Source organism: Bufo gargarizans, chromosome 9 (genome assembly GCF_014858855.1).
Source record: "Bufo gargarizans isolate SCDJY-AF-19 chromosome 9, ASM1485885v1, whole genome shotgun sequence".
Lineage (NCBI taxonomy): Eukaryota > Metazoa > Chordata > Amphibia > Anura > Bufonidae > Bufo > Bufo gargarizans.
Window position 1 is genome coordinate 18,871,354 of NC_058088.1, and position 26,387 is coordinate 18,897,740.

A 26,387-nucleotide genomic window follows, 5' to 3' on the forward strand; every position below is an offset into this window, starting at 1 on the left:
AAGCCAATGGTACCATTTTAGGGTTCATAAAACTTTTTGATCGCTTGGTATTATTAATGTGAGATTTTTGTAGAGCAGATTGTTACTGACGCGGCGATACCCAATATGTCATATATTTCTATTTTTGTTAAGTTTTACACAGTAAATGCATTTTTGAACAGAATTAAATCTTGTTTTTGTGTTGCCATTTTCTGACTGCCCTATTTTTTTAATTTTTCTGGTGATTGTTTTAGGTAGGGTCTCATTTTTTAGTGGGAGGAGATGGCGGTTTGATTGGTACCATTTTGGGGTACATAAGACTTTTTTGATCGCTTGGTATTACAATTTTTTTTTTTATTAATTTTTTTTTTACAGCATTCACCTGAGGAGGCATCTCATGTGATATTTTTATAGAGCAGGTTGTTACAGACATGATGATACCTAAAATGTCTATCATTTTTATTTTTGTTAAGTTTTACACAGTAAATGCATTTTTGAACAGAACTAAATCTCGTTTTTGTGTTGCCATTTTCTGAGAGCCATATTTTTTTTTATTTTTTGGGCGATTGTCTTAGGTACGGTCTCAATTTTTGCGGGATGAGATGATGGTTTGATTGGTTCCATATTGATCGCCTTTTTGATCGCTTGGTGTTACACTTTTTGTGAGGGAAGGTTTTGCCACAGTTTTTTTTTTTTTTTTTACTGCATTCACCTGACAGGGTGTATCATATGATATTTTTATAGAGCCGGTCTATATGGACGCGGCAATACCTAATATGTATACTTTTCTTTTTTTCCTATTTTTTTACAATTTTTTTATTACTTCATTATGGGGAAAAAAACGCTTTTTTTTTTTTTTTTACTTGAAACTTTTTTTTTTTTTATTATGCAAAACTTTATTTTAACCCCCCCCCCCCCCACAGGGGGGTTGGATCTCACAGGCTTACATGGAAGGCAACCACGATGCCTGTGAAAGGCATCGGGCTGCTTTCCCTGCCATCGGGTCCTCGTCACAGCAGCGCGGGGACCTGAAGGGGAGGGAGCTCCCTCCCTCCACACACCCCGCGGTCAGGGCTGACAGCGGCATAGTGAGAGTTAATGCGCCGGCATCGGTGTTTTCACCAATGTCGGCGCATACAGCAGGGGTCCGAATAATGGGAACAGCCAGTCCCCTGCAGCTGATTGGGCGAGCGCAGCTCCTGCACCCGCCCGATCAGCTCGCCGTAGTACTACGGCGCTGGTCAGGAAGTCACTTCCAGCAGCGCCATACTATTATGGCGTTGGTCGGGAAGGGGTTAAGGCTAGATTCACACAAACCTATTTTGTTTCTGTGTCTGTTACGTTTTTCTTGCGGATTGGATGAGAATCCAGTCAGTTCAATGGGTCTGCAAAAATGCGGACATCACACCCTGTGCTATCTGCATCCACATGTCCGTTCCGTAACCCTGCAAAAAAATAGAACGTTTTGCGGACAAGGCTAGGCATTGTTACAATGGATCCGAAAAAAACCAAAAAAAAAAAACAGATGCCATACAAAAGTCATCCGTTTTTTTTTTTGCGTCAATTTGCGGACCGCAAAACACATACGGTCGTGTGAATGTAGCCCAATAACCTTTTTGATAGCAGCCAAGGCGTGTAATTGCGAATTTTACTTCTTGGTGTAGTAACTTCAATGTGGAGAAGTGTAGTTTGTAAGCCTTATTGCACACAAATGTGTCCGCTCCATGGCCGTATTACGGATCGCATTTGCGGATCCGCAATACATGGGCACCGTTCCATGTGCATTTTGCATCACGGAGGCGGACCCATTCACTTAAATGGGTCCGCAAATCCGGAGATGCGGAACGGAAGCACTACGGAGTGCTTCCGTGGGGTTTCGTCCTGTACTTCCGTTCCGCAAAAAGATAGAACATGTCCTGTCTTTTTGCAGGACGGCCGGATCGCGGACCCATTAAAGTGAATAGGTCCGCGATCCGCTGCGGCTGCCCCATGGTGGGTGTTCCTGCATTGCAGCCCGCAGCACGGCCACGGGGCGCACACGTTCATGTGCAAGAGGCCTAAGGCTGAGGAAAGACACATCCATCCAGGTCAGCCTATTATCCTGATCCTCATCTTAAGGAAAAAAACTTATTCTTGACTCCAAATCTGGCAACTAGAACAACTCCCTGGATCATTGACTTCTCCATGAGGAGGTTACCACTCACCTGTGCCGATACTGGTGGGAGTTTCCTCCTCCTTATAATGGAGATCAGCCTCATAATACTCCTCGTCTCCCTCTGTCTCCTCCACTTTGACAACGATCAGGTCGTCCATCTGTAACATAAATTGCACTAGACACAGGTACAGCTTCATGTAGTGATGTCTACTTAGGATTCTTTATCATCTTTATGTCAGATTCTTCTACCTGCTGATTTCCTGGGACACTGGGATTTCCCCCCGGACCATCCTGAGGATACAGGGGACAGGGACACTTCTCTGGTGAGGGACTCTTACCGGATCCTTCTGTAAGAAGCACACACAGGGTACTGAATACACACTGTCCAGGCTGAATGAGAGCAGCGCCAAAGGTATTCCTAGGCCCCCATTGACCCAACCAAGGCCAAAACAGTGTCTGGCTAGAAGATGTCCGGATATGTTATTGGTGGTATATAGCTTTTTCCAGGTGAGCCGATGGGTAATGACTGCCTGTATACAGTGGCACATGTTGAAGGCCTCCATCAGAGGTATACATGAAAAAAATTGTCCCAATTGTATGAGCCTTATATGTGATTATCGAGTAATAGGTGACCTACATAACGGACCCCCGTTACATTTATGGACAGTCTCCTCTTACCCTGTGGTGTGAGGGGCCGGTGGTCCTCCATCAGGACGTCCTTGTACTGATCCTTGTGTCCTTCTAAATACTCCCACTCCTCCATGGAGAGGTAGACAGTGACGTCCTGACACCTGACAGGGACCTGACAACACAATGATACAGTCACCCCCCTGGACACATTACCATATTGTATCCCAGTATTCCCAGCAGCACTCACCTCTCCGCTCAGCATCTGGATGATCTTGTTGGTGAGCTGTAGGATCTTCTGCTCCTTGTGTCTCTCATGTATTAGTGATGGAGGAGGAGGCGCCATGTTAGGGCTTCTGTTCTCCTTCCACCCTCCGAACACAACGGGGTGGGGGCTGGGTGCCATACACTCACTTGTTTTCTTCACCACTATGTAATCCTGTGTATAGATAGACATCACTCTCATCGTCTCTTGACCCTTCTTTATTCTTAGGGCGATGCCATGATATAAATCTCTCAGCGCCTCACCTCTCCAGTCAGCAGGTAGATGATCTCCAGGGTGAGGTTTAATATCTGCTCGGTCATTTTGTGACTCCGGCGACTCGTGTCCATCCTCGAGTGGTCAGTCAGGAGAAGGACAATTATCTTATAAAAGGAACGTGAATGGAGAGGATCCCACACTGCAGGGACCTGGAGAGAGCACAAGACGAGGGATACCTCATTGCTTGAGAATAAGGCCTCATGCACACGGCCGTGGCCGTACTGCAGCCTGCAAACAGCCGGACCGCAACATGCGGGCACTGGCCGTGTGCTCCCCACATCACTTGAATGGGTCCGCAAATTGAGGTCCCCAATGCAAGAGGCCTAAGGAGAACATCTAAGAGTACTTGGAGGACTAAAGATGAAAGGCGAAGATGAAGTGAGTGAGGTGGGGGGAGATTGCGGGCTGAATAAAAACCATCTTCATGTAGTTTTCTTGCCCCAAAATCAGTTTTAGATATGACAATAAAAGTTTGCAGATGAAAGAGAAAAAAAACAAAACGAAACAGGGAGGTTCCCATGCCTACTCCTACCAGTAACCAGAGGTTGACGTTCCATCCGTGGTCAAGTGCTCTGCTGCAGCCATTCACTGGCTGGAGTGGTGACATATCCACAAGTGAAATGTGACTACAGCTTGGAGACCGGTCATTGCTGAGGCCAGTGAATGGCTGCAGTGGTGGACGTGACCCCCAGATGGGACTTGCTGGAAGGAGTGTGGATGGGAGCCTCAGCGCGGAAAAACGAGCGGCAGTGAATTGGGGTTTTCTTTCATTTACACCATTTCAGGCCCATAACTGGCTTTTGGCCCGGACAAGCCCTTATTTTTGTTTATGAATCCAGTCTTACGCCATATGCACACGACCGTATCTGTTTTGTGGTCTGCAAACTGCAGATCTCCAAAATATATATACCGGCCGTGTGCAGGCTACATAACGGAGAATAGGACATGTGTTATAATCTGCAGGACGGACACACTGATGCGGACAGCACAGGGGTGACATCCAGGTGCTGTCCACATTTTTTGCAGACCCATAGAAATGAATGAGTCCGTACACAAGCCACAAAAAAGGCAGATCAGACCAAAACTATGGTCGTCTGTATGAAGCCTTAAAGAGATATCCCATAATGTACATGTCTTATGGGTGAGCTTTCTGGCTGCAGTCACTAACTGGTGTGGACTGGGACCAGGGACACAACACTGTAGACACTGCAGCTGCTGAAGAACCTCTTTCTTAAAGAGCGAGGAAGCACTATATGTCAGATAGTGGTTGACACTGGAAAAGGAAGTGTGAAGTGCAGAAAGAGATAAGCGGCCACCGTGTCACCGCTCATCTCAGGACGAGCAGAATATCATTTAAAGACTATATATATATATAAGATTGTTTTAAAGGGAACCCGCCATCAACTTTATGTTAATCTCACTGAGGGCAGCATAAAGTAGTGACAGGTGCGCTGATGTCACCGGTGTGTCCCTCATGAGCTAAAAGTAAGTGGTTGCTGAGAACCAGCATCATAATCATTGCAGACTGGGCCTAGAAAAGAGTCACATCTACCTGAGAAGAGTCCTGGTTATACATAATCTTCTGCTCTCTCCCCATCTGCTGATGATTGGCAGTTCTCTCCTAGAGAGAAAGGGAAAAAACTAGGTAGAAGACTGTCAGTCATCAGCAGGAGAGCAGGAATTATTAATAACTGACTCTTCTCAGGTAGATGTGACTCTTTTCCAGGCCCAGTCTGCAATGATTGTGATGTTGGTTCTCGGCAACCACTTACTTCTAACTTATAAATGACAGACTCACCTAAAATCAACTCACCGGTCTCTACTTTATTAGTATGGGCAGCATGAAGTTGATGACAGGTTCCTTTCATGGCGCCGGAAGAGACACACAGGACAAACGATTACCTGGACCTGAGGAGAGGAAATGGTTAATCCCTGGAGACATTCACTGACTCCCCAAGAGGTTCCAGCTCACGTGGGATGAAGGACCTTTGATGATGTCGGGATCATGTGACTAGGCAGCTATATTTGTACACCCTCCCTATCTCTCATACCATGTGACCAGTCACGTGATTATGACATCATCGCAGGTCCTCAAAGGGGAGTAAATGTGCTGGAGCGAATACGTGGATCAGCAACCTCTGGCTGTTTCGAAACTACAACTCTCAGCATGCCCTATTCTCTATAGAAGTTACAAGGGCAGCCAAGCACATGTGCATGTTGGGAGTTGCCGTTTCACAGCAGCTGGAGTGCTGAAAGCGCTGACCCCTGCTCTGGTATATACGAACACGTATGTATATAGGGAGCGGGGATTACAGCAGACGAGGGGTTAAGTGGATGTCTAATCAATAGCTCTATACTTTTCCAATATACTTTGTGTCAATATTCTGCAGTTGTCAAGATCTCTGCTTGCTGTCATTCAGTAGCTGCAAGGCTGTCCTCTGATAAATATAATGTAACGAGCCGTGACATCCTCAGAGCCTTAGTGGCTCAGTTCCTCATCATTTTTAAGATCTCTGCTTGCTGTCAGCGCACGAGAATAAGCTTTTTTTTTTTTTTTTTTTTTTATCCAGAGGCTGCACAGACCCAAAACAGCTGAGGGTTTGTTACAGTCGTAGCCAGATTATGAAACCCTCTGTTGGCTGAGCAGTTCGTTCTCCAGCTTGATCCATTTTTCCTGCACTGACACATTGTAGCAGACCATCAGGACAGGGGAGAGATATACAGGTCCTTCTAAAAAAATTAGCATATTGTGATAAAGTTCATTATTTTCTGTAATGTACTGATAAACATTAGACTTTCATATATTTTAGATTCATTACACACCAACTGAAGTAGTTCAAGCCTTTTATTGTTTTAATATTGATGATTTTGGCATACAGCTCATGAAAACCCAAAATTCCTATCTAAAAAAATTAGCATATCATGAAAAGGTTCTCTAAACGAGCTATTAACCTAATCATCTGAATCAACTAATTAACTCTAAACACCTGCAAAAGATTCCTGAGGCTTTTAAAAACTCCCAGCCTGGTTCATTACTCAAAACCGCAATCATGGGTAAGACTGCCGACCTGACTGCTGTCCAGAAGGCCATCATTGACACCCTCAAGCAAGAGGGTAAGACACAGAAAGAAATTTCTGAACGAATAGGCTGTTCCCAGAGCGCTGTATCAAGGCACCTCAGTGGGAAGTCTGTGGGAAGGAAAAAGTGTGGCAGAAAACGCTGCACAACGAGAAGAGGTGACCGGACCCTGAGGAAGATTGTGGAGAAGGACCGATTCCAGAGCTTGGGGGACCTGCGGAAGCAGTGGACTGAGTCTGGAGTAGAAACATCCAGAGCCCCCGTGTACAGGCGTGTGCAGGAAATGGGCTACAGGTGCCGCATTCCCCAGAAACAGCGGCAGAAGCGCCTGACCTGGGCTACAGAGAAGCAGCACTGGACTGTTGCATGTCATTCGGAAATCAAGGTGCCAGAGTCTGGAGGAAGACTGGGGAGAGGGAAATGCCAAAATGCCTGAAGTCCAGTGTCAAGTACCCACAGTCAGTGATGGTCTGGGGTGCCATGTCAGCTGCTGGTGTTGGTCCACTGTGTTTTATCAAGGGCAGGGTCAATGCAGCCGCTATCAGGAGATTTTGGAGCACTTCATGCTTCCATCTGCTGAAAAGCTTTATGGAGATGAAGATGTCATTTTTCAGCACGACCTGGCACCTGCTCACAGTGCCAAAACCACTGGTAAATGGTTTACTGACCATGGTATTACTGGGCTCAATTGGCCTGCCAACTCTCCTGACCTGAACCCCATAGAGAATCTGTGGGATATTGGGAAGAGAAAGTTGAGAGACGCAAGACCCAACACTCTGGATGAGCTTAAGGCCGCTATCGAAGCATCCTGGGCCTCCATAACACCTCAGCAGTGCCACAGGCTGATTGCCTCCATGCCACGCCGCATTGAAGCATCCTGGGCCTCCATAACACCTCAGCAGTGCCACAGGCTGATTGCCTCCATGCCACGCCGCATTGAAGCAGTCATTTCTGCAAAAGGATTCCCGACCAAGTATTGAGTGCAGAACTGAACATAATTATTTGAAGGTTGACTTTTTTTGTATTAAAAACACTTTTCTTTTATTGGTCGGATGAATTATGCTAATTTTTTGAGATAGGAAATTTGGGTTTTCATGAGCTGTAGCCAAAATCATCAATATTAAAACAATAAAAAGCTTGAACTACTTCAGTTGTGTGTAATGAATCTAAAATATATGAAAGTCTAATGTTTATCAGTACATTACAGAAAATAATGAACTTTATCACAATATGCTAATTTTTTTAGAAGGACCTGTATACTGCTGATGTGTTTGCCTTTCGACAGTGGTGCCCATTTTTGGCATCTAGCTATAAACAAGCATGCTCCTCTAAATTGACAGCAAGCGGAGCTCTTGAAAGTGATACAAAGCCTGAACAGTTTGTGAGAAAGTTGCAGAACTTTTTATTGGACGATTAAGAATTCTTTTATTTTCCACTGATCCCAATTTACAGCCCGTCTGATGGTCCAGAGTAAGGCCTCTTGCACACAAACTTATGATTCTGTAATTTCTTCTTCTTTTTTGCGGACCGTATGAGGAACCATTCACTTCAATGGGTCCGCAAAAAAAATAAAAAATATAGAAGTTACTCCGTGTGCATTCCGTTTCCGTATGTCCATCCTGCAAAAAATTAGAACATGTCCTATTACTGTCCGCATTACGGACAGGGATAGTACTGTACTATTAGGGGCCAGCTGTTCCATTCTGCAAAATACTGAATGCACACGGACATCATCTGTATTTTTTGCGGATCCGTTTTTTGCAGACCGCAAAATACATACGGTCGTGTGCAAGAGGCCTAATTCTTCAGGCTTCAGAGCTGAAATCTCCCAGTATTCTTTGCTAGCTCCACATCTGCATACCATCAGCTGGAGTAGTTGTGATCCCTCTTTTCCGCCTGTCTTCAATTTACTGAAGCTCCCAAGTGGCGAGGACGGCGTAAGAACACCCACGTGACAAAATATTGTCGCACGGGCATTTCAAAAGGGTTCTTGCCATATTTTTTACAGCAATAAAGGATGTAAAAGCTTTCATAAATGATCCCCATTTTTGTGATCTGGTGCACATGGTGGATTAACAGCTGTGTGTTTTTTATTTATCAGACTACCAAAATAATTTTTGCAACTTTTTTTTTGTGACAATTTTGATGTTTATTAGCACTTTTTTTAAGTTTTAATTTTTTTTGGGGGGGGGGGGGGGGACTAAAAGAAACGGGCGTCATTTACAAAGACAGGCTTTTAAAGCCGCTCTTTGTTCCCACCCCCCTATCGCTAGTGGAGAAAGCACCTAATTTATGATGAGACTCAGGCCTAGTCATACATTAGGTGCACCACCAGCAGTCCGTGCACTTGGGAGTAAAAAAGACTCCAGCCCCTGACTAGAGTAGCTGTCACGTCTGATGAGATAGTAAATGTGTTTGGCCCAATGTCCTGGCCCCCGTCACAAAAAAAGGGTTCTCCAACTTTTTTACACCAAACATGACCCCTATCATATGTACAGCGCTATGGAATGAACAGCGCTTTAATAATAAATAATAATAAGAAAATAAAAAAAAAGTGTGAAAAAAATGGCACCTTAAAAAAAAAAAAAAAGGCACAAAACCAAATTTTTCGTTAACACCCAATCTGTAAGATTTTTCACAAAAAAAAAAAAAGCAAAACACAAAAGTGATCTTGCTCCTGTGTACAGAGATTTACGACTACAACATTCCCCGCGTTCTGGTCAAGACAACGTCTTCGCCTTCGTGTGCGCCCTCTGATGCAGGACCAGTTGTTTCTTGTTCGTATACGATTTCTCACATTCCGTACATGAAAATGGCCGCTCCCCGGTGTGAGTCCTCTGATGGACGGCGAGGCTGAATTTCCGGTTGAAGCTTTTCCCACATTCCAGACAGGAGAAGGGCTTCTCCCCGGTGTGAATTTTCCGATGTCCGACAAGAACTGATTTCATGGCAAACTTTTTGCCGCAGTCCGGGCAGGAATACGGCCTCTCCCCGGTGTGGGTTCTGTGATGTCTCACAAGGTCCGATCTGCGGGTGAAGCATTTCCCGCAATCTGAACATAAATACGGCCTCTCCCCGGTGTGAATTTTTAGATGGTCGTAAAGATTTGATTTGTATGAAAAACATTTCTCACATTCCGGACACGGGAATTGTCTCTCCTCTCGGGGACTTGTCTTCTGCGTCAACACATTTAATCTGTTTCTACAATATTCCCTATACTCGGCCCACGGGAATGGTTTACGAACCTGCGACTGATCCGATGAGGGTTCTGCGAGTGTAGCGGGATCACATGATGGATCTCCACTCTGGTGGGCTGAAGGGAAGTTAGGAGAAACAGGGGGGTCTTCATAAGGATCTGGTGTGATATTATGTTCCGCTTCACAATCTGAATATGAAGGGAGATTTCCCTCCGATCCTCTGGAGCCTTCATCTCCTGGAAAGAAAAATGATGGATTATTCTCTCCTTTTACAGCAAAAAACATCTAATGTATTGTGATTGTCCATATTGCCTCCTTTGCAGGCTTGATTCATTTTTCCATCCCATTATACACTTCTCGTATCCAGGGGTTACGACCACCCTGCAATCCACCAGTGGTGGTCGTGTTTGCACACTATAGGAAAAATCTCCGGCCTGTGCGCACTCCCGTGGTCCCGGTCATCAGAGAGGCCGGAGCTTTTTCCTACAGTGTGTAAAAGTACGACCACCGCTTCTGGATTGTGGAGTGGTCGTAACTCTTAGAAACGAACAGTGTATAATGTGAATAATGAATTCAGCCAGGAAAGAAGACAATATGGACAATCACAATACATTAGTAAGTGTCTTGTATTAACTTCCTCTACATAATAAATGTTATTTGCTGAAGTGAGAGAACCCCTTTAAAGGGACATTTACGGCATAATCATAAGATAAATGTCTAACAAGAGTGGGTCCCAATCCTGTCTGTAGAACGGGGCCCCACTGCATGCCAGAGAGAATGAAGGGGAGGACGCGCATGCTTCGCTCTCGTGTGAGCTCTGGGGCCTCTTTCTCGGTCAGTGATGTCACGTCCATCAGTCATGTGGCCTTTTTATAACTCTATAACCTACTTTCCCCTTCCCCTTGTAGATTGTAAGCTCCTGCGGGCAGGGTCCTCTCCCCCTCTGTACCAGTCTGTTAATAAGTTTATGCTCACTGTACATGTGTTGCTTTATTTTATGTATGTGAATCCCTTCTTAGATGTTCAGCAAATGGAATTAATGGTGCTTTCAAATAATTAATAACGCAATCCCATTTAAGTGGGACTGGGCTGCCATACCATGTACCACCACTATACAATGTATGGCGCTGTGGCTGGCATACTGTGAAGTTCGTCAGGGGCGCATGACATATTGAGGACCTATCCTGAAGGTGATCATATGTGGTCCCGTTAATGGGCTTCGTGTCTAACGCTCTCGGAACAGCTCTTCCTCACGCTGCCACGCTGATATCTACATCTTTCAAACTGGGGAGGGGGGGAGTGACCACTGCAGCCTTCTCACCTTGCGTCATGATAAGTGATCACATGATGCAAGGGGAGCAGATCTCTGCTGCCGCCAGTGACACTGGCTGCAGTCATGTGTCCCCCATCGATGGATGCAGGGAGAGGAAGAGCCGGCCCGGGTGCGAAAGACAACAAACCCAGCGGTGGGGACGCACTCTGAGTGGTGTGTCTTACTCTTGGATAACCCCTTTAAGCTGATCTTAAAACATTTTCCACTTCATCACCACGACGGCTACAAGGAGATTGACCCCTGACCTCTGTAGGGGCAGGAACAGAGAGAGGGTTTAAATCCCCCCCTCCCACCACCAACACCAGTGTTTCCTGTCCCTACAGAGGACAGGGGCAGAGAGAGTCTCCCTGCGGGGAGATGAAGATGTAAGCAGAACTTCCTGACACCTACCGGGTGTTCCCCCTGCCCTCCTGCGGTCTCCGTACTAACGCTGGGCAGGGGCGAAGGAGGGAGGCCTCGCTCCATTATTATATGTGAGCCTGCTCCCGGTCGCGATCTCCCGCCGGGCCTGTTTGGCTATCGCCGGGTGCGCGCCTAAGCGCTTCAGGATAACGGCCGTCGTCACTTCCGGGTGCCGAAAGGAAGTGACGTCATTCAGAGGCGTCTCCGAGTTCAAATTTTCGCGCGCAGCAGCGCCGATTGTCAGTGTACCGGAGCCAGTGTGCAGTCATGTCGGCTGAACCCCGCTCCCCTGGAGACCCTTCTGTGCCGCCTGTAGTAAGTCCCCTGTGGGGAAGCGCTTTTTTCCTTACCCTGTACTTGTCTTTACACTGTACCAGGTTACTTGTTCCTCCTCCTCCACATCTCTGGCTTGGGGCTATATCCTGCTGTTAGCATGTGTACTTACCATAGCTAATTAGGGTTGTTCTCCCCAGGTCACTAAGGAGGCTCAGAGAAAGATCAAAAAACAGTCCAAATGTGTGTCCTGCCTCAAACGGCTACCGGACGACTATCGTAAAAAACTCTGTAAGGACTGCATATCTAATGTGATTGCCGAGGAACAGCCTTCTTTCCTTAAAGATCTAAGGTCCATGATCCATGAGGAAGTCAAAACCTCCTTATCTCAGATACCTTTACCCAGGGATGAACCCCCTTCAAAAAGACATAGGGGCCCATCCCCTTCACTATCTGATCCAGAGATTATAGAGGAGGAGGCCTCGTCCTCCAGAACACGGGAGGACGAGGTGGTCTTCTCTGATCTTGAGACTCCAGAATCAGAACAAAGATTCTGCTTCTCCTTGGACGAGATGCCTGACCTATTAAGGGCAGTCCGGGCCACTATGGGGGTCGAAGAAACCCCTAAAGCACACTCAGTCCAGGATGAGATGTTTGGGAGGCTCAGGGTTAAAAAAACCCGGGTATTCCCAATCAATGAGAACATACGGGATATGGTGCTGGACGAGTGGTCCAACCCAGAAAAAAGGTTGGGGGTATCCAGGTCCTTTAGAAACCGGCTGTTGTTTGACACGGACGAAGTTAAAATCTTCAGCGAAACACCAAAAATTGATATTCAGGTCGCAAAGGTCAATAAAAAGACTGCCTTGCCCTTTGAAGACACCTCTCAACTGCGTGATCCCATGGACAGGAAAGCAGATAGCCTCTTAAAAAAATCATGGGAAGCAGCGATGCTTGTCTTAAAAACAAACATCGCTGCTACCTCAGTGGCAAGATCCATGAAACTGTGGCTAGAGGAACTGGAATCTCGTATCACAGATAATACTCCTAGGGATGAGATCTTGAGATCCCTCCCCCTGTTAAAATCCGCCACAGCATTTATGGCTGACGCCTCAGCGGAATCAGGTCAGATTCGCCGCAAAGGACGCGGGACTCTCCAATGCGGCCCGTCGCGCCCTATGGATGAAAAGCTGGTCGGGCGACAACACATCAAAGATGAAGCTTTGCTCCATCCCGTTCTCAGGGGAATACGTCTTTGGGCCCGTCCTAGACCGTATCCTGGAGAAAGCGGCGGACAAGAAAAAGGGATTCCCAGAAGAGAGACCCTACAAAAGGAAATATCCCTTTCGGGCCCCCACTAGCCAGAACAATCCCTTTAAGGGTAAAGGGAAGTCAGGACGCTGGAGTTACCCTAAAGGGGGCAGGGGTAGGAATACCCCCTCCTCCTCCCAGAGTAAACCCTCGGATAAACAATGACGTCAGAGTGGGGGGGAGATTGAAGAACTTCCTGACTCCTTGGGAGTTCATTACTCCGAACCCTTGGGTCCGGGACATCATAAGATCCGGGTACCGGATCGAACTCTCTTCATCTCCCCCAAACCGCTTCATTGTTACCAACCTACATTCCCCCAAAGTACGCGGAAAGATATTGGAAGGAATCCAAAGCCTTCTGGCAACGGACGTAATAATACAGGTCCCGCCAACACAGCAAAAACAAGGTTTCTACTCAAACCTGTTTTTGGTAGAGAAAAAAGAAGGCTCGTTCCGTACGATCATAAATCTGAAAGCCCTGAACAAATTTGTCATCTATCGGAAGTTCAGGATGGAATCCCTGAAATCCCTGATTCCATTGATAAAAAGGAATGCCCTGATGTGCTCAGTAGACCTCCAGGACGCATACTATCACGTCCCAATTCATCCAGAGTCACAAAGGTTCTTGAGGTTCGCCATCCAGGACCACAAGAGGGTAATCCGTCACTACCAGTTTACGGCCCTTCCCTTTGGGATATCATCTGCACCCAGAGTGTTTACAAAGCTGGTAGTGGAGATGATGGCCTTCTTGAGACACAAGGGACTGGTGATCATACCGTACCTGGACGATTTCCTCCTAGTCGGCAACTCAGAGGAAGAACTCAGAACAGACCTGCAGTCCTTTCTGTCCCTTGTCCAGGATCTGGGTTGGTTGGTGAACTTGAAGAAATCAAACCTAGTGCCCTCCAGCACTATCCAGTTCCTGGGCGTTATCCTGGATTCTCAAACACAACGTACCTTCCTTCCGCCAGACAAGGTCAGAAACCTTCAATTAAAGGTCCGACGATTCCAGCACAGGAGGTCCTGTCTTATAAGAGAAGCTATGAGTCTCCTGGGTCTCCTCTCGTCCTGCATCACGTCCGTCCCATGGAGCCAGTCCCACTTCAGATCCCTCCAGTCGTGGATCCTGAGAGCTTGGAACAGACAGCAGGCCTCCTTGGATCAGAAGGTCATGATCCCTCCGGCAGTAAAAACCTCCCTAGATTGGTGGAAGAACACAAGCAATCTGTCCTTGGGGGTCGTGTGGGAGAAAATCCCCTACATTCAGGTGCTTACAGACGCAAGCGAGAAAGGATGGGGAGCGACAGTGGGAGACCGTTGGTTTCAAGGTTCCTGGACCCCAACTATCCGCTCTCAGTCCTCCAACTTCAGGGAACTAGAAGCGGTCTGGAAAGCCCTGAAAACCGCAGAGATACTTCTGAGGGGTCAACACGTAAAGGTTCTCTCAGACAACACGACGACGGTGGCGTACCTATCTCACCAGGGAGGCACGAGATCGGAGAAACTGATGTCTATTACAAAGAAGATCTTCAACTGGGCAGAATCCCACGTGAATTCCATCTCCGCAATCCACTTAAAAGGGATACTGAACGTAGAAGCGGACTATCTCAGTCGCCAGTCGATAGACCAGACAGAGTGGTCCTTGAATCCAGAAGTGTTCCAGCTGCTGGCAGGAAGATGGGGCACTCCACAGGTGGATCTATTCGCATCCAAAAGAAACGCAAAGGTACCGACGTTCTGTTCATTAAACCCACGGGACAATCCCTGGGCGTTGGATGCGCTCACAATTCGTTGGGACTGGGATCTCAGTTATGCGTTCCCACCATTGCCTCTACTTCCCAGAGTAATCCAGAAACTCTACCTAGAAGATACGACACTAATCCTGATAGCTCCCTATTGGCCGAAGAGGAGCTGGTTTCCTGCTCTAAGGAATCTGTCAGTAGAGGACCCATGGCCTCTTCCTGCCAGGAGGGACCTGCTTCACCAAGGCCCAATACTACATCCAGACCCAAGCTTCCTCAAATTGTCAGCTTGGATCCTGAGGTCCAGAAGTTGAGATCACAGGGGCTCTCGGACCAAGTGATAACTACCCTTAAAGCTAGTAGGAAGAAGGTTACCTTCTCAATCTATCTAAAAATTTGGAAGAGATTCTGTACATGGATGGGGAACCCAGCCCCAAACTTAGAGCCGCCCAATTTCTTGAAGATCTTGGACTTCCTCCAGCAGGGACTTGAACTAGGTCTCAGACCCTCTACCCTAAAGGTACAGGTCTCGGCACTAGCCTGCTTCTTTGATCGCGATATAGCCAGTCATCACTGGATCAGGAGATTCATGAAAGCTGCCTCCCGTCTACGTCCCTCTCTAAAATCTAGGATCCCCAACTGGGACCTTAACGTGGTACTCACCGGCCTAACTCTCGCTCCATTCGAACCCCTATCTGATTGTTCCATCAAACACCTATCATTTAAAACCGCTTTCTTGGTGGCCATCACGTCCGCAAGAAGGATAGGCGAGATCCAAGCATTATCGATACAGGAACCCTATCTCCGTATCACCGATGATAGGATTATTCTTAAATTGGATCCGGGGTTCCTGCCTAAAGTTGTATCGGATTTCCACCGAAACCAGGAGATAGTCTTACCCTCCTTTTGCAATAATCCCTCTAACGATAGGGAATCGGACTTCCACTCTCTAGACGTAAGACGCTCTGTCTTACGGTATCTTGAAGTGTCAAAGGGTTTCCGTAGATCTAATAACCTGTTTGTCCTCTTCTCGGGGAAGAATAAGGGTCTGAAAGCCTCCAGATCCTCTCTAGCACGGTGGATAAAAGACTCCATTTCCATTTCTTACGGGTCCCAAGACCTGTCTTGCCCCTCAAATTTGAGAGCTCACTCTACCCGGGCCATGTCCTCCTCCCAGGCAGAACGGGCCGGAGCTTCCCTTGAAGACATTTGTAAAGCCGCTACGTGGTCTAACATCCACACCTTTACAAAACACTATAGGTTAGACCTATCCAGCTCAGACTTGTCTTTTGGACGGAAAGTCCTTCAGGCGGTCGTCCCCCCCTAAGCTATAATTTTTTATATCTCCTTGTAGCCGTCGTGGTGATGAAGTGGAAAGCCGGAATTAGACTTACCGGTAATTCAATTTCCACGAGATCACCACGACGGCACATATATTCCCTACCCTTCCTTAAGCCTTACCTGGGAGGTTATGAAGTAATACCCTCGGTTTAGTATGTTTTGTTCTCACCACTTTTTTTCTGTCTCTGTAATTTTGGACACACTGGTGTTGGTGGTGGGAGGGGGGGATTTAAACCCTCTCTCTGTTCCTGCCCCTACAGAGGTCAGGGGTCAATCTCCTTGTAGCCGTCGTGGTGATCTCGTGGAAATTGAATTACCGGTAAGTCTAATTCCGGCTTTTGAAATCGGAAGCCAATGTCCGACCCCGAAATAGTGCAGTAGGTGATATTTTAATTTCTAGACATATACAGTGCTGGAACTAGGGAGATACCTGAATGAACCCTACAATTGTCCATATGCAGGCTCACATCAGAAAATCTCAAAGAGTTTGAAGGGGGTCAACCAACAATCTAAGGGTCCATTCATACATTATAGGTATATATCAAGCGGATTACCTCCGACGTATGGCCATACAGTGGGCATACACTGCTCATCGGCTCCAGTGTTGGGTAAAGAACCTGCAGAGAAGTGCTATTCTATACAGCTGTATAAAAGGGATATTGACATTGATCTGCCCGGCTGAGGTCTATAGGACCCTCAGTAAGAGGAGCATGTGTTTGATGTATGTGCTGCAAGCTTTCCCACTGCACATGGGAAACAGACACTACAAATGCCGTGTGAATTCAGCCTAATATGTATGGGACCTCCCAACATGGATTTCTGAACCTGTCCAATGTGTAAGGACACTCCCTATAGACAACGGGAATGGTATTACCTAGCTGTCACTTTATTTGAACATTTCCAAGAGGAATAACAGAGGAACAGAACAGCACAGTGCTCTAAGAGACGTTACCCTCGAATCGTTATTCCATCGGGAACAGAGGATGAATACATAAGGAAAGTTTGTGACTCTTTGCTGGGACGAAACTGCGCACCTGTGCTGGGATTTGTAGGAGTTTCCTCCTCCTTAGACAGGAGATCAGCCTTATAATGCTCCTCGTCTTCCTCCAGCTCTTCCACCTTGACAATAATCAGGTGGTCCATCTGGAATAAAAATAGAAGACATTTCATAAAGTTTCATCTTAATGGGGTTGTGCCAAGTTTATGCTATCCGATAACTCGCTGATCACTGGGACCCCCACCCATCATGAGAACGGGGGTCCCCGTTCTGATGGAGCGGCAGATCTTCCATGCGCACTGCTGCTCCATTCATTCTCTATAGAAGAACCAGAAATAGCTGAGCACTCAGCGATCAGCTAAGCCCAGCGATCAGCTATACCCTATCCTGTGGATATGAAATAATTTATAAAAACTTGGCTCTTCATAGCTCTTAAAAGGTACGGTTACCCACGGTGTGCTTGGCTTCTCATCAGCCCGTTTTGGCATTTTTTTTGCAGTGAAATTTCTGCCGGACTCCTAGTGGGTCTTCTGCTGCTCTGCATCGCAAAGTCTGAAAGCGGCAGGTAAAACCCACAGCATAAGTTGACATGCTGCAGACTGAAAACCCACAGTGCAGCGTGTGTATGGGATTTCTGAAATCTCATCCACTTCACTGGTCCTGTCAATGCTGCAGACTGCACGGCACTCACACCAGTCTGGCTGCACCCTTAGGGCTGTTTCACACGAGCGGATGCCGTGCGTGACATCCGCTCCGTGACTGACAGCCAAGACCCGATGCAGACTGCAGAGGCACGGAGCATTAACATGACTGATAATGCTCCATGCCTCTCTGTGACCTCTTTACTACGAAATCACAGTTGTCACTGTGATTTCGTAGTAAAGAGATCACAGAGAGGCACGGAGCATTATCAATCATGTTAATGCTCCGTGCCTCTGCAGTCTGCATCGGGTCTTGCCACTCTTTCACGGAGCGGATGTCACGCACGGCATCCGCTCGTGTGAAACAGCCCTTATAGTCCTGGTTCTTCTACCTGAGGATGATTGATGCTTGATCCATCCTGAGGACTGGGGCATCTCTGGGGTGTACTCCTCTTACCGGATCCATCTGTAAGATACAGACACAGATAGTGAATACATGAGATTCAATAACGCTCCTGTACAGCCAGTGGGAGTCTCCTCTTACCCTGTGCTGTGAGGGACTGGTGGTCCTCCATCAGGACGTCCTTGTACTGATCCTTGTGTCCTTCTAAATACTCCCACTCCTCCATAGAGAGGTAGACAGTGACGTCCTGACACCTTAGAGGGACCTGACAACAATCATTGAGTCATCACCTGGGCACATTACCGTATTATATCCCAGCATTCCCAGCAGCGGTCACCTCTCCAGTCAGCAGCTGGATGATCTTGTTGATGATCTTTAGGATCTTCTGCTCATTATCTCCAGGATGGATCAGTGATTGAAGTGGAGGCACCATGATGGGGCTTCGTCCACCTGACACCTGAGGCTCGGAGCTGGTTGTCACACACTCAGCAGATTTCTTCACCACCATGTAATCCTGTGTGAGGAGACACGTGCTGATAGACACCTCTATACACTCTAAGGAACCCTCATGTGATATCATGCCCACAAGTCCTCACCTCTCCAGTCAGCAGGTAGATGATCTCCAGGGTGAGGTTTAGTATCCCCTCAGTCATGATGTCCTTCTCCATGGACAACCATCTGGTGGAGAAGGATCCGACACCACAGGAACCTGGAGGGAAAAAAGAAGAAGACGCTAAAATCTCTTGAGAAAATAATAATCATTTCAAAGACTCCATCGACTTGAACAAGGACACGACTGGTGCTGGAGGCCCTGATGGGGCACAGCTCATCGTCATCACAGTATTCTCTCTGGTCTATAACACTTTACCGACTCTCCCGGAACATTCAGAAGGCTTCCGGAAGACTTGGTAAATCTCGGGGGGTGCTGCGGATGCCTCCGGACACTAGTTCCTAGCTGTGTGGTGCTGGGGGTACGTCATTAGAGAAACATACAGTAAGGGGGTGAGGACTGTAGAAGGGTTGCGTCTAGCTAAAAAAAATCAAAAGCTCCTGGACACCCATGCCAATAAGTTGTCCCACCTCTTGGACTGGCTCCTATCTCCAGAAGGGGATCCCAGAAGTAAATGGAGGGCAGCCGTGCACGGGCGCTCTGCCTCCATTCATTAGTATGGGAGCTTAGAAAATAGCTGAGCGCTAGCCCAGCCAACCGTCCCATAAGGGTGAACAGAGCGGTAAACATCTCCATTCATTTCTATGGCACTTCTGAAAACAGCCAAGCGCGCTTACTCAGCTATTTTCAAAGATCCCATAGAAATTAATGGAGGGCGCACTGTGCCTGCGCGGGGCGCTCTTCTCCACTTTGGGGGAGACCATTCCGAAGATAGGTGTGGGTCCCAGAGGTGGGGCACATCCTAGAGATATAGCGATAGGACAGGCATGCTCGACCTGCGGCCCTCCAGCTGTTGTAAAACTACAACTCCCACGATGCCACGCCATAGGCTGGGAGTGTAGGGCATGCTGGGAGTTGTAGTTTTGCAACAGCTGCCTGCGATAGGATATGCCACCAGTATCTAAGATGATAAAACCCCTTTAATCCCTTAATGACCAGGCAAAAAAACAAACAAAAAAAATAAAACCTTACTAGCAAAATGTTTTGTGTTTTTTTTGTGCCTTTTTGCGTTCCTCACCGAGGCGGCCGTTTGGGGCCTTCTTTAACGCAGGAGAAATGTTCTTTAACGTTGCTCGGGAGTACATATGGATTATGGCGTCATTTATTAATTCATTTATTTTTGCTGTGGAAATTTAGAAAAAAGCGATTGTTGGTGGTTTTTTTTCTATACATTTTTTTTATGCCTTTCATGTTTCACACAAAAAAATAAAATAAAATGATATTGAAAGTCTCCAGGTTATTGCGGTCATGTGGACGCCTCCTATGTGGATGTTTTACATTTTTATGTAATGTTGCAGAATAAAACATTATTTTACACTAAATAGTTATTTTGGAGATTTTTTTTATTACATTTTTTAAATCTGACTTTATTTTAGGTTTATACTGTATTAGCATACACACAGTGTTGGTATGACCCCCCGCCTCTGATTGAGTCACCCGGCGGTGCGACTTCAGGGGGAGTCTCCTTTGATCGTGCTGCAGTACGGACCCGCACCCGGAGAGCTTTCTCCGATCCCATCTGTGAAGCATGAGATGATGCTTTACATTGAGGACCTGTACCCCCTGGACCGGTCAACACTATCTAATTGGTGGGGGTCCCCAATTCCCGACCCCCCCCCCCCCCCCAGACAACACTATCTAATTGGTGGGGGTCCCCAATTCCCGACCCCCCCCCCCAGATCAGCTGTTCTGCATTGGAACTAGACAGCGCCACCCATGTCTGCAGTGGTCGGAGCAGCGCTGCCCCCACTGACGTTGTGTTCCGGAGGACACTGGTCCTCAGACCGGAGTAACACCGGGGGGACGAGTCCGCTGCAGCCGCAAAATCCACCCCAAACGGCACAGATTAAGTCGTGGAAGTCAATGTGCGAACGCTGCAGGTTTGTGTCACAAAGGGTTAAACCCACAGCGGAAATTCACCCGCTCAGGACTTAAAATCCACACCGCCGTGACGTAACGTGCGGATTCTGTCACGTGCCAGGCTTACGTGTCAAAAGGCAAAGCACGGGGCTCGCAAAAAGGGGGCGTGTCCTGCACAAAACATTTCCACAGCGCCATCCGGTCCGCTACGCCCGAAAGCTACGAACGCACCTCACAGGAAACGCAGTGTGAATACGGCGGAGGTCCCTGGGACCAGTACGTGGGGCGGCGGTCTGTGCTTTTTAGGGTAAATTTGACTCGTACACCTAAAAGGAAAAAAAATAAAAAATCGCATATGGACGGCTTCACCAGTAAAATGGCGACACAACTTCAAGAAAAATGTGAAGTTTCGGACCGTGCTAGAAATACTGCCAGGAAGTCCTGTTGTGACTAAATATATATAATGCAAAGTGTAAAATAAAATAATACAGGACATCACCGGCCCCGGGCTCGTGTCATCCTTTTATGGGATCTGTCAAACCAATTTCAGGGATAACGGAGGCCAAACGCACCTTGTGTGAAACGCCACCATCGGTAACGCGAAGCGCAAGGAACCGGCAGTGAGAACGCCCAGTTACTAGGCAACCGGGCAGCGACGGTGGAAGAACGACGGAAGCCGATGCAGTACAAATCTAGCGCGGGAGGAAAACGCGGGAAACGCTGCTGTGGGTCCTGCAGTGCACAGGGCGAGGGATAGGCGGGAAACGCGTGCGGTTATGGGGAGGAGGGGACCGGGGAGAATCCTAGGACCCCACAACTCACCGTGTACACACACAGGAGGGGGGAGCAGTGTGGGGTGTAAGGGGGTCCCAATCCAGGACCTCCCCCTGTAGTTGAGTGAAGGGGCAACACTGGGGGTCGGGGAATTGGGCTCCGTATAAGGGGAAACAATTAACTCCTTCACCATCCAAACCACCACTGATGTCACCATTTAATGCCTTCACACCCCAGACCAGCAGGGATGTCATTATTAACTCCTTGAACACCCCAGTCCACCAGGGATGTCACCATTTAATGCCCTTGCACCCTAGATTAACCGCTTCACACACAGAGGGTTTTTAATGTTTGAGTTTTCATTTTTCACTTCCTGTCCTCCCGGAGCCGTATCTTTTTTATTTTTCTGTTCACATAGCCGTATGAGGGCTTGTTTTTGTGGGACGAGTTGTACTTTCGAATGGCACCATTTAACCCCCTTTGGGGCACAGCCTTATTTCACCTTAAGTACCAGGACAACACGCCGTACCGGTACGTCATGTGTCCTGAAGAGGTTAATATTGCATACAATGTAGTGGAAAGCTGGAAAAAATTCCAAATGGAGGGGAATTGAAAAAAAATAGCAATTTTGCCTCAGTTTTATTGGTTTTGTTTTTATGGTGTTCCCTATGAGATAAACCTGACCTGTTGCTTTCATTCCCCAGATCAGTACGAATAAGGCGATACCACAGTTGTATAGTTTTTCTTGTGTTTTAATACTTTTTTTATATATAACATTTTGGGGTGTGTATGACTTATTGATTAGAGTTGAGCAGATATTCACCTGGATGTTCGGGTTGGACGGGTTCGGCCGAAATTAACAAAAAAGTTCGAGTTTGGGACCCGAATTTGCTCCCGAACTTCATTCAAGTCAATGGGGACCCAAACTTTTGAGCACTAAAATGGCTCTAAAAAAGTAATGGAAAGGGCTAGAGGGCTGCAAATGCCAGCAAAATGTGGATAGGGAAATGACTTTAAATAACATAAAATAGGTACAAATAAAAAATAATAATCTTGATCTAGGAGGACCAGGTCTATATGGAGTAGGAGGTTGATGTGGCGGTGGATGTGGCAGTGTAGGTGGAAGCAGAGGAGGAGGAGGTAGCCTACACTGCTTTTTTTTTGCTTTTTTAAAATTAGGGTACACCCCAAAACATTGGGAAATATAACCTGTGATAACCCCCTCCAGTCGTGCTAAACACACGTTCAGACAACACACCGGCTGCAGGGCAGGCCAGCACCTCCAAGGGGTAAAGGGCAAGCTCAGGCCCAATTTGGAGACCCAGAAGTTGCAAGGGGCAGACCCATCAGTCAGTTCGTGTAGGCGTGTGCACACATACTGCCCCACCATGTCGCACGTCCCCGTGATGTTCACGATCCAATTTGATATCTGCTCTTCGATGTTCTTTTCTGCGCCTACCATGTTGATCACGGTTATCGGTGAATCAATGTCACGGCCTATGGTGTATGCCGTGACACTGTTGCCACGCTTGCTGTTGCCGGTGGCAACGTGTTGCTGTTGTGGCAGTGTCATGGGTTTTTGCTGTGTGCGCCGTGACTTGCTGGCCACGCATGCGGTTTGCGGCAACCTGTTGCCCTTTGCTTGTGTGTGCAATTCCCCTTTAAGTAGTGTCTCCCTTCTGTGTGGGGTTAATTCACTGGCTGGAGCAAAGTGGTGAGTTGGGTGAGGTCTCAGGTCTCTTTATATACTTTAGCTTGGAGGCTGAGATCAGTTTTGGTTTGTCTGCCTTGCATGAGAGATGCTTACTCTGTGCATGGATGAGGTCCGAGGGCCATCCAAGTTTGACATAGATGTTCTCAGCGATGTCATACTGTGTGTTTCCTCCTGGTCTTCCTTCCCCTCCTGGTGTGTTGTTTATGGTGTGGGTTTGAGTTGGAGGTTTGTTGTACGTCTTGTTTGTTGTTGCATGTCTGGGATGGTGTTTGTCCCTGCATGTGTGCAAGACTTTCTCCTTTGTGTGTGTTACCTCCGAACGGGGGTCCTATTGGTTCCCCGGAGGGGTGAACCTAAAGATATTAGCAGCCTTGCCTGGAGCCATCTTGCATCTGGTGTTCGCATGGAGGTCCGGGTAGAAACTTGGTGTCATTTCTCCATCTCTGCTGCGGCAGGTAAGTCTTGGTTGTTGCTAGTGTTCTGTTGTTACACTGTGTACTTACCTGCCGTGCAGTTGCTGCATTGTCTTACTTCCTGTCAGCTACTGGGCCTCTGGAGACGCCTTTCATCCGTGGTGTTGAATGAACAGGAGGTCTCTGCCCTGTCACAATGTTGAGGGTGAAGCAGGGATTCCTAGGTTCGTGGGTATGAGGCCCCCTTACCATTGAAGGTGGCTCATACAGCCAGGAGACTCTGGCTATTTGAGGGAAACTTTAGGAGGTGACCAGCTCCCTTTTCCCTGCCTATGGCCTAGTAATTGGTGACGTTGTACAGTGGGGAGTTTCCCCCACCGCGACAATCAGGGTTCCACGCCGGAGAGGGAGAAAGAGAGACCACATCCAAGCGAGGTCAAAGGCTGAAATGTGATCAAGCGGAAATGTGGGACAAGTTGTTAAAGCAGAAGGATCGAATGAAAGGATCGAATTTTAGAAATTTAAGTCCCTGTCACCTATGCAGAGCAGGGGTTTTTCATCGGCAAAAATGGGTTAATGTCACCGACCAATGGAACAGACTATTTTAAAAAAGTTCTATCCCTGTCACCTATGCAGAGCAGGGGTTTGTATACGGCAAAAAATGTAAAATGTCACCCAATAATGTAACAGACGCTTTTGCACCCTGCTCCCTTTTGCTGGGCTGGTGCCTCTGTACGACCACCGCCTCTTCCTCCGAACTAGACAGGTCACTCGCATGACCTTGATTCCTTGTGGGGTCTAGGACCTCATCATCTTCCACCCAGTCTTCACCCCTGCCCTCCTTGTCGGTCTGCACACTGCAGAAAGCCCCAGCAGTTGGCACCTGTATTTCGTCATCATCTGAGACGTGCCACGATGGTCCTCCCATGTGCTCACCCTGAAACATAAGTGGTTGGGCCTCGGTGCACTCAATCTCTTCCACTTCTGGGGAAGGGCTATGTGGATGGCCCTGGGAAACCCTGTTAGCAGAGTCATCAAAAAGCAGAAGAGACTGCTGCATGACTTGGGGCTCAGACTGCTTGGCTGATTTGCAAGGGGGTGAGGTGAAAGACTGATGGACATCGGCTGCAGGTGCCAACTGTGGTCTTTCAGCAGGAGATCGGGTGGGAGACAATGTGAAGGAACTGGAGGCACTGTCAGCAACCCAATATACTATCGCCTGTACTTGTTCAGGCCTCACCATTCGTAGAGCAGCATTAGGCCCGACCAAATACCGCTGCAGGTTTTGTCGCCTACTCGCACCTGAGGAAGGGGTTTCACTTGTGCGTGTAGCTGGCACAGATCGACCACGTCCTCTCCCTGCAACAGGAGCTCCACCAGCAGCACCATGATCGGGGCCACATCCCTTATTTGACGCTCTCCTCATTCTTTGCGTTAACCAACCAAACTAACAGATGGTTTATGTCAGGCGACAATGTAACCGCTAATACTTAACAATTAAAGGGAACCTGTCACGGGGATTTTGTGTATAGAGCTGAGGTCATGGGTTGCTAGATGGCCGCTAGCACATCCGCAATACCCAGTCCCCATAGCTCTGTGTGCTTTTATTGTGTTAAAAAAAACAAAAAACGATTTTATACATATGCAAATTAACCTGAGATGAGTCCTGTACGTGAGATGAGTCAGGGACAGGACTCATCTCAGGTTAATTTGCATATGTATCAAATCGTTTTTTTTACACAATAAAAGCACACAGAGCTATGGGGACTGGGTATTGCGGATGTGCTAGCGGCCATCTAGCAACCCATGTCCTCAGCTCTATACACAAAATCCCCGTGACAGGTTCCCTTTAAGTTCACTGAGAGTAACGCAGTGCCGGTGTCATAAAGATGAAAAATGGTATGCACATATGCTATGCTGTTGCACTAAACTTGCACAAAATGGCCGCCGATGCCCACCTAACTAACAGACGGATAGAAGTTCTTTTTCTGTGTCACTGGACTCAGGGCAGGGTAAAAAAATGTTGCATTGCACCCCAAAAACAAAAAATGCTGTAGATCGCTGACTTCACACCAAGTGCAAACGATGAATCAATAGGGAGTCGCACTCGCCAGATCTTGCGGTCAACCGGAATGCAGCAGCCCACCTGGAGCCCTAGATCCACAGAGGCTCCTGAGTATACAATCCAATGAGCGATAACGGAGGCAGCATGTTCGGTGAAAATCCATTTATTGGGAACTGCTTACATGCAAAACGTATTTACAGAAAAGTTGCTATGTTTCGGCTATAGCATAGCCTTTATCAAGCACAATGTGATCCCCAAATGACCCTGCTTAAAAAGTGCAAGCCACACCTCCACAAACGGACGTGGCCAATCACATGATTGCATAATACATTGGTTATCCACAACATATCCAGGTGTGTGTATGCATAATCACTTAATATATACAAAGATATCCTCCCATGTGAAGAGTGAACTGCTAAGGAACACATACCTCCGTGATGCACGCTTCCATCGCGTCCCCCTGCATCCAGTGCGCATGTCCGGGGAGGCAGAGTCGTGTACTCACGTGACCGGCGCTAGTCACATGATCGCAGACAAACCCGTCCATGCGATCAATGGTGCCGCCGAGCCGTCCCAGACTGCGCTCTGTTACTAGGAACGCTTCACAAACCGCCCGCCCAGAGCCCCTGGCAACAGTCATCCTCATAATACTCTTAGCCCAGCGATCGTGCATCTATCCCCAGTTATGGAGGGGGGCAAATTCCTCCACTTAGTGCATCGCGGAGCAGTGTTAAATGTGTAGAACATAGGGTTACATTCACTTATGTCACTAAAGTTAAAAATCACTATACTGAGTACAAATACATCATATCGTCCCATGGACAACCTATATATTCCCCACATTAAATTCAATATTCATCCCAAATGGTT

The 26,387-nt window shown here is 47.4% G+C and overlaps 2 protein-coding genes across 2 annotated transcripts in view; both read right to left on the reverse strand.

Annotated features, from left to right (window-relative positions):
* The window catches only part of LOC122919723 (oocyte zinc finger protein XlCOF7.1-like), a 285,514-nt gene extending 282,728 nt beyond the window's left edge, over positions 1-2,786 (reverse strand). Inside the window, exon 1 of the mRNA XM_044268907.1 lies at positions 2,184-2,786. The gene's annotated coding sequence lies outside the window, so the exon portion shown is untranslated. The remainder of the gene's footprint in view (positions 1-2,183) is intronic.
* A 5,819-nt stretch (positions 2,787-8,605) lies between these two features.
* On the reverse strand, positions 8,606-18,216 carry LOC122946784 (oocyte zinc finger protein XlCOF19-like). Its single transcript, XM_044306593.1, has 4 exons — positions 18,163-18,216; positions 18,011-18,084; positions 17,015-17,123; positions 8,606-9,814 (listed from the first exon to the last, which is right to left on the reverse strand). Exons 1-4 carry the CDS (start codon positions 18,191-18,193, stop codon positions 9,102-9,104), a joined length of 927 nt encoding a protein of 308 aa, XP_044162528.1. The 5' UTR covers positions 18,194-18,216; the 3' UTR covers positions 8,606-9,101.
* Positions 18,217-26,387: the final 8,171 nt, after the last annotated feature.

Coding starts and splice junctions, on each gene's coding strand:
- LOC122946784 (XM_044306593.1), bottom strand. CDS start 18,193: ATGGAGGACCACCAGTCCCTCACAGCACAGG. Junction 18,085..18,162: donor CCAGTCCCTCACAGCACAGG/GTAAGAGGAGAC, acceptor TGTATCTTACAG/ATGGATCCGGTAAGAGGAGT. Junction 17,124..18,010: donor CAAGCATCAATCATCCTCAG/GTAGAAGAACCA, acceptor TTTTTATTCCAG/ATGGACCACCTGATTATTGT.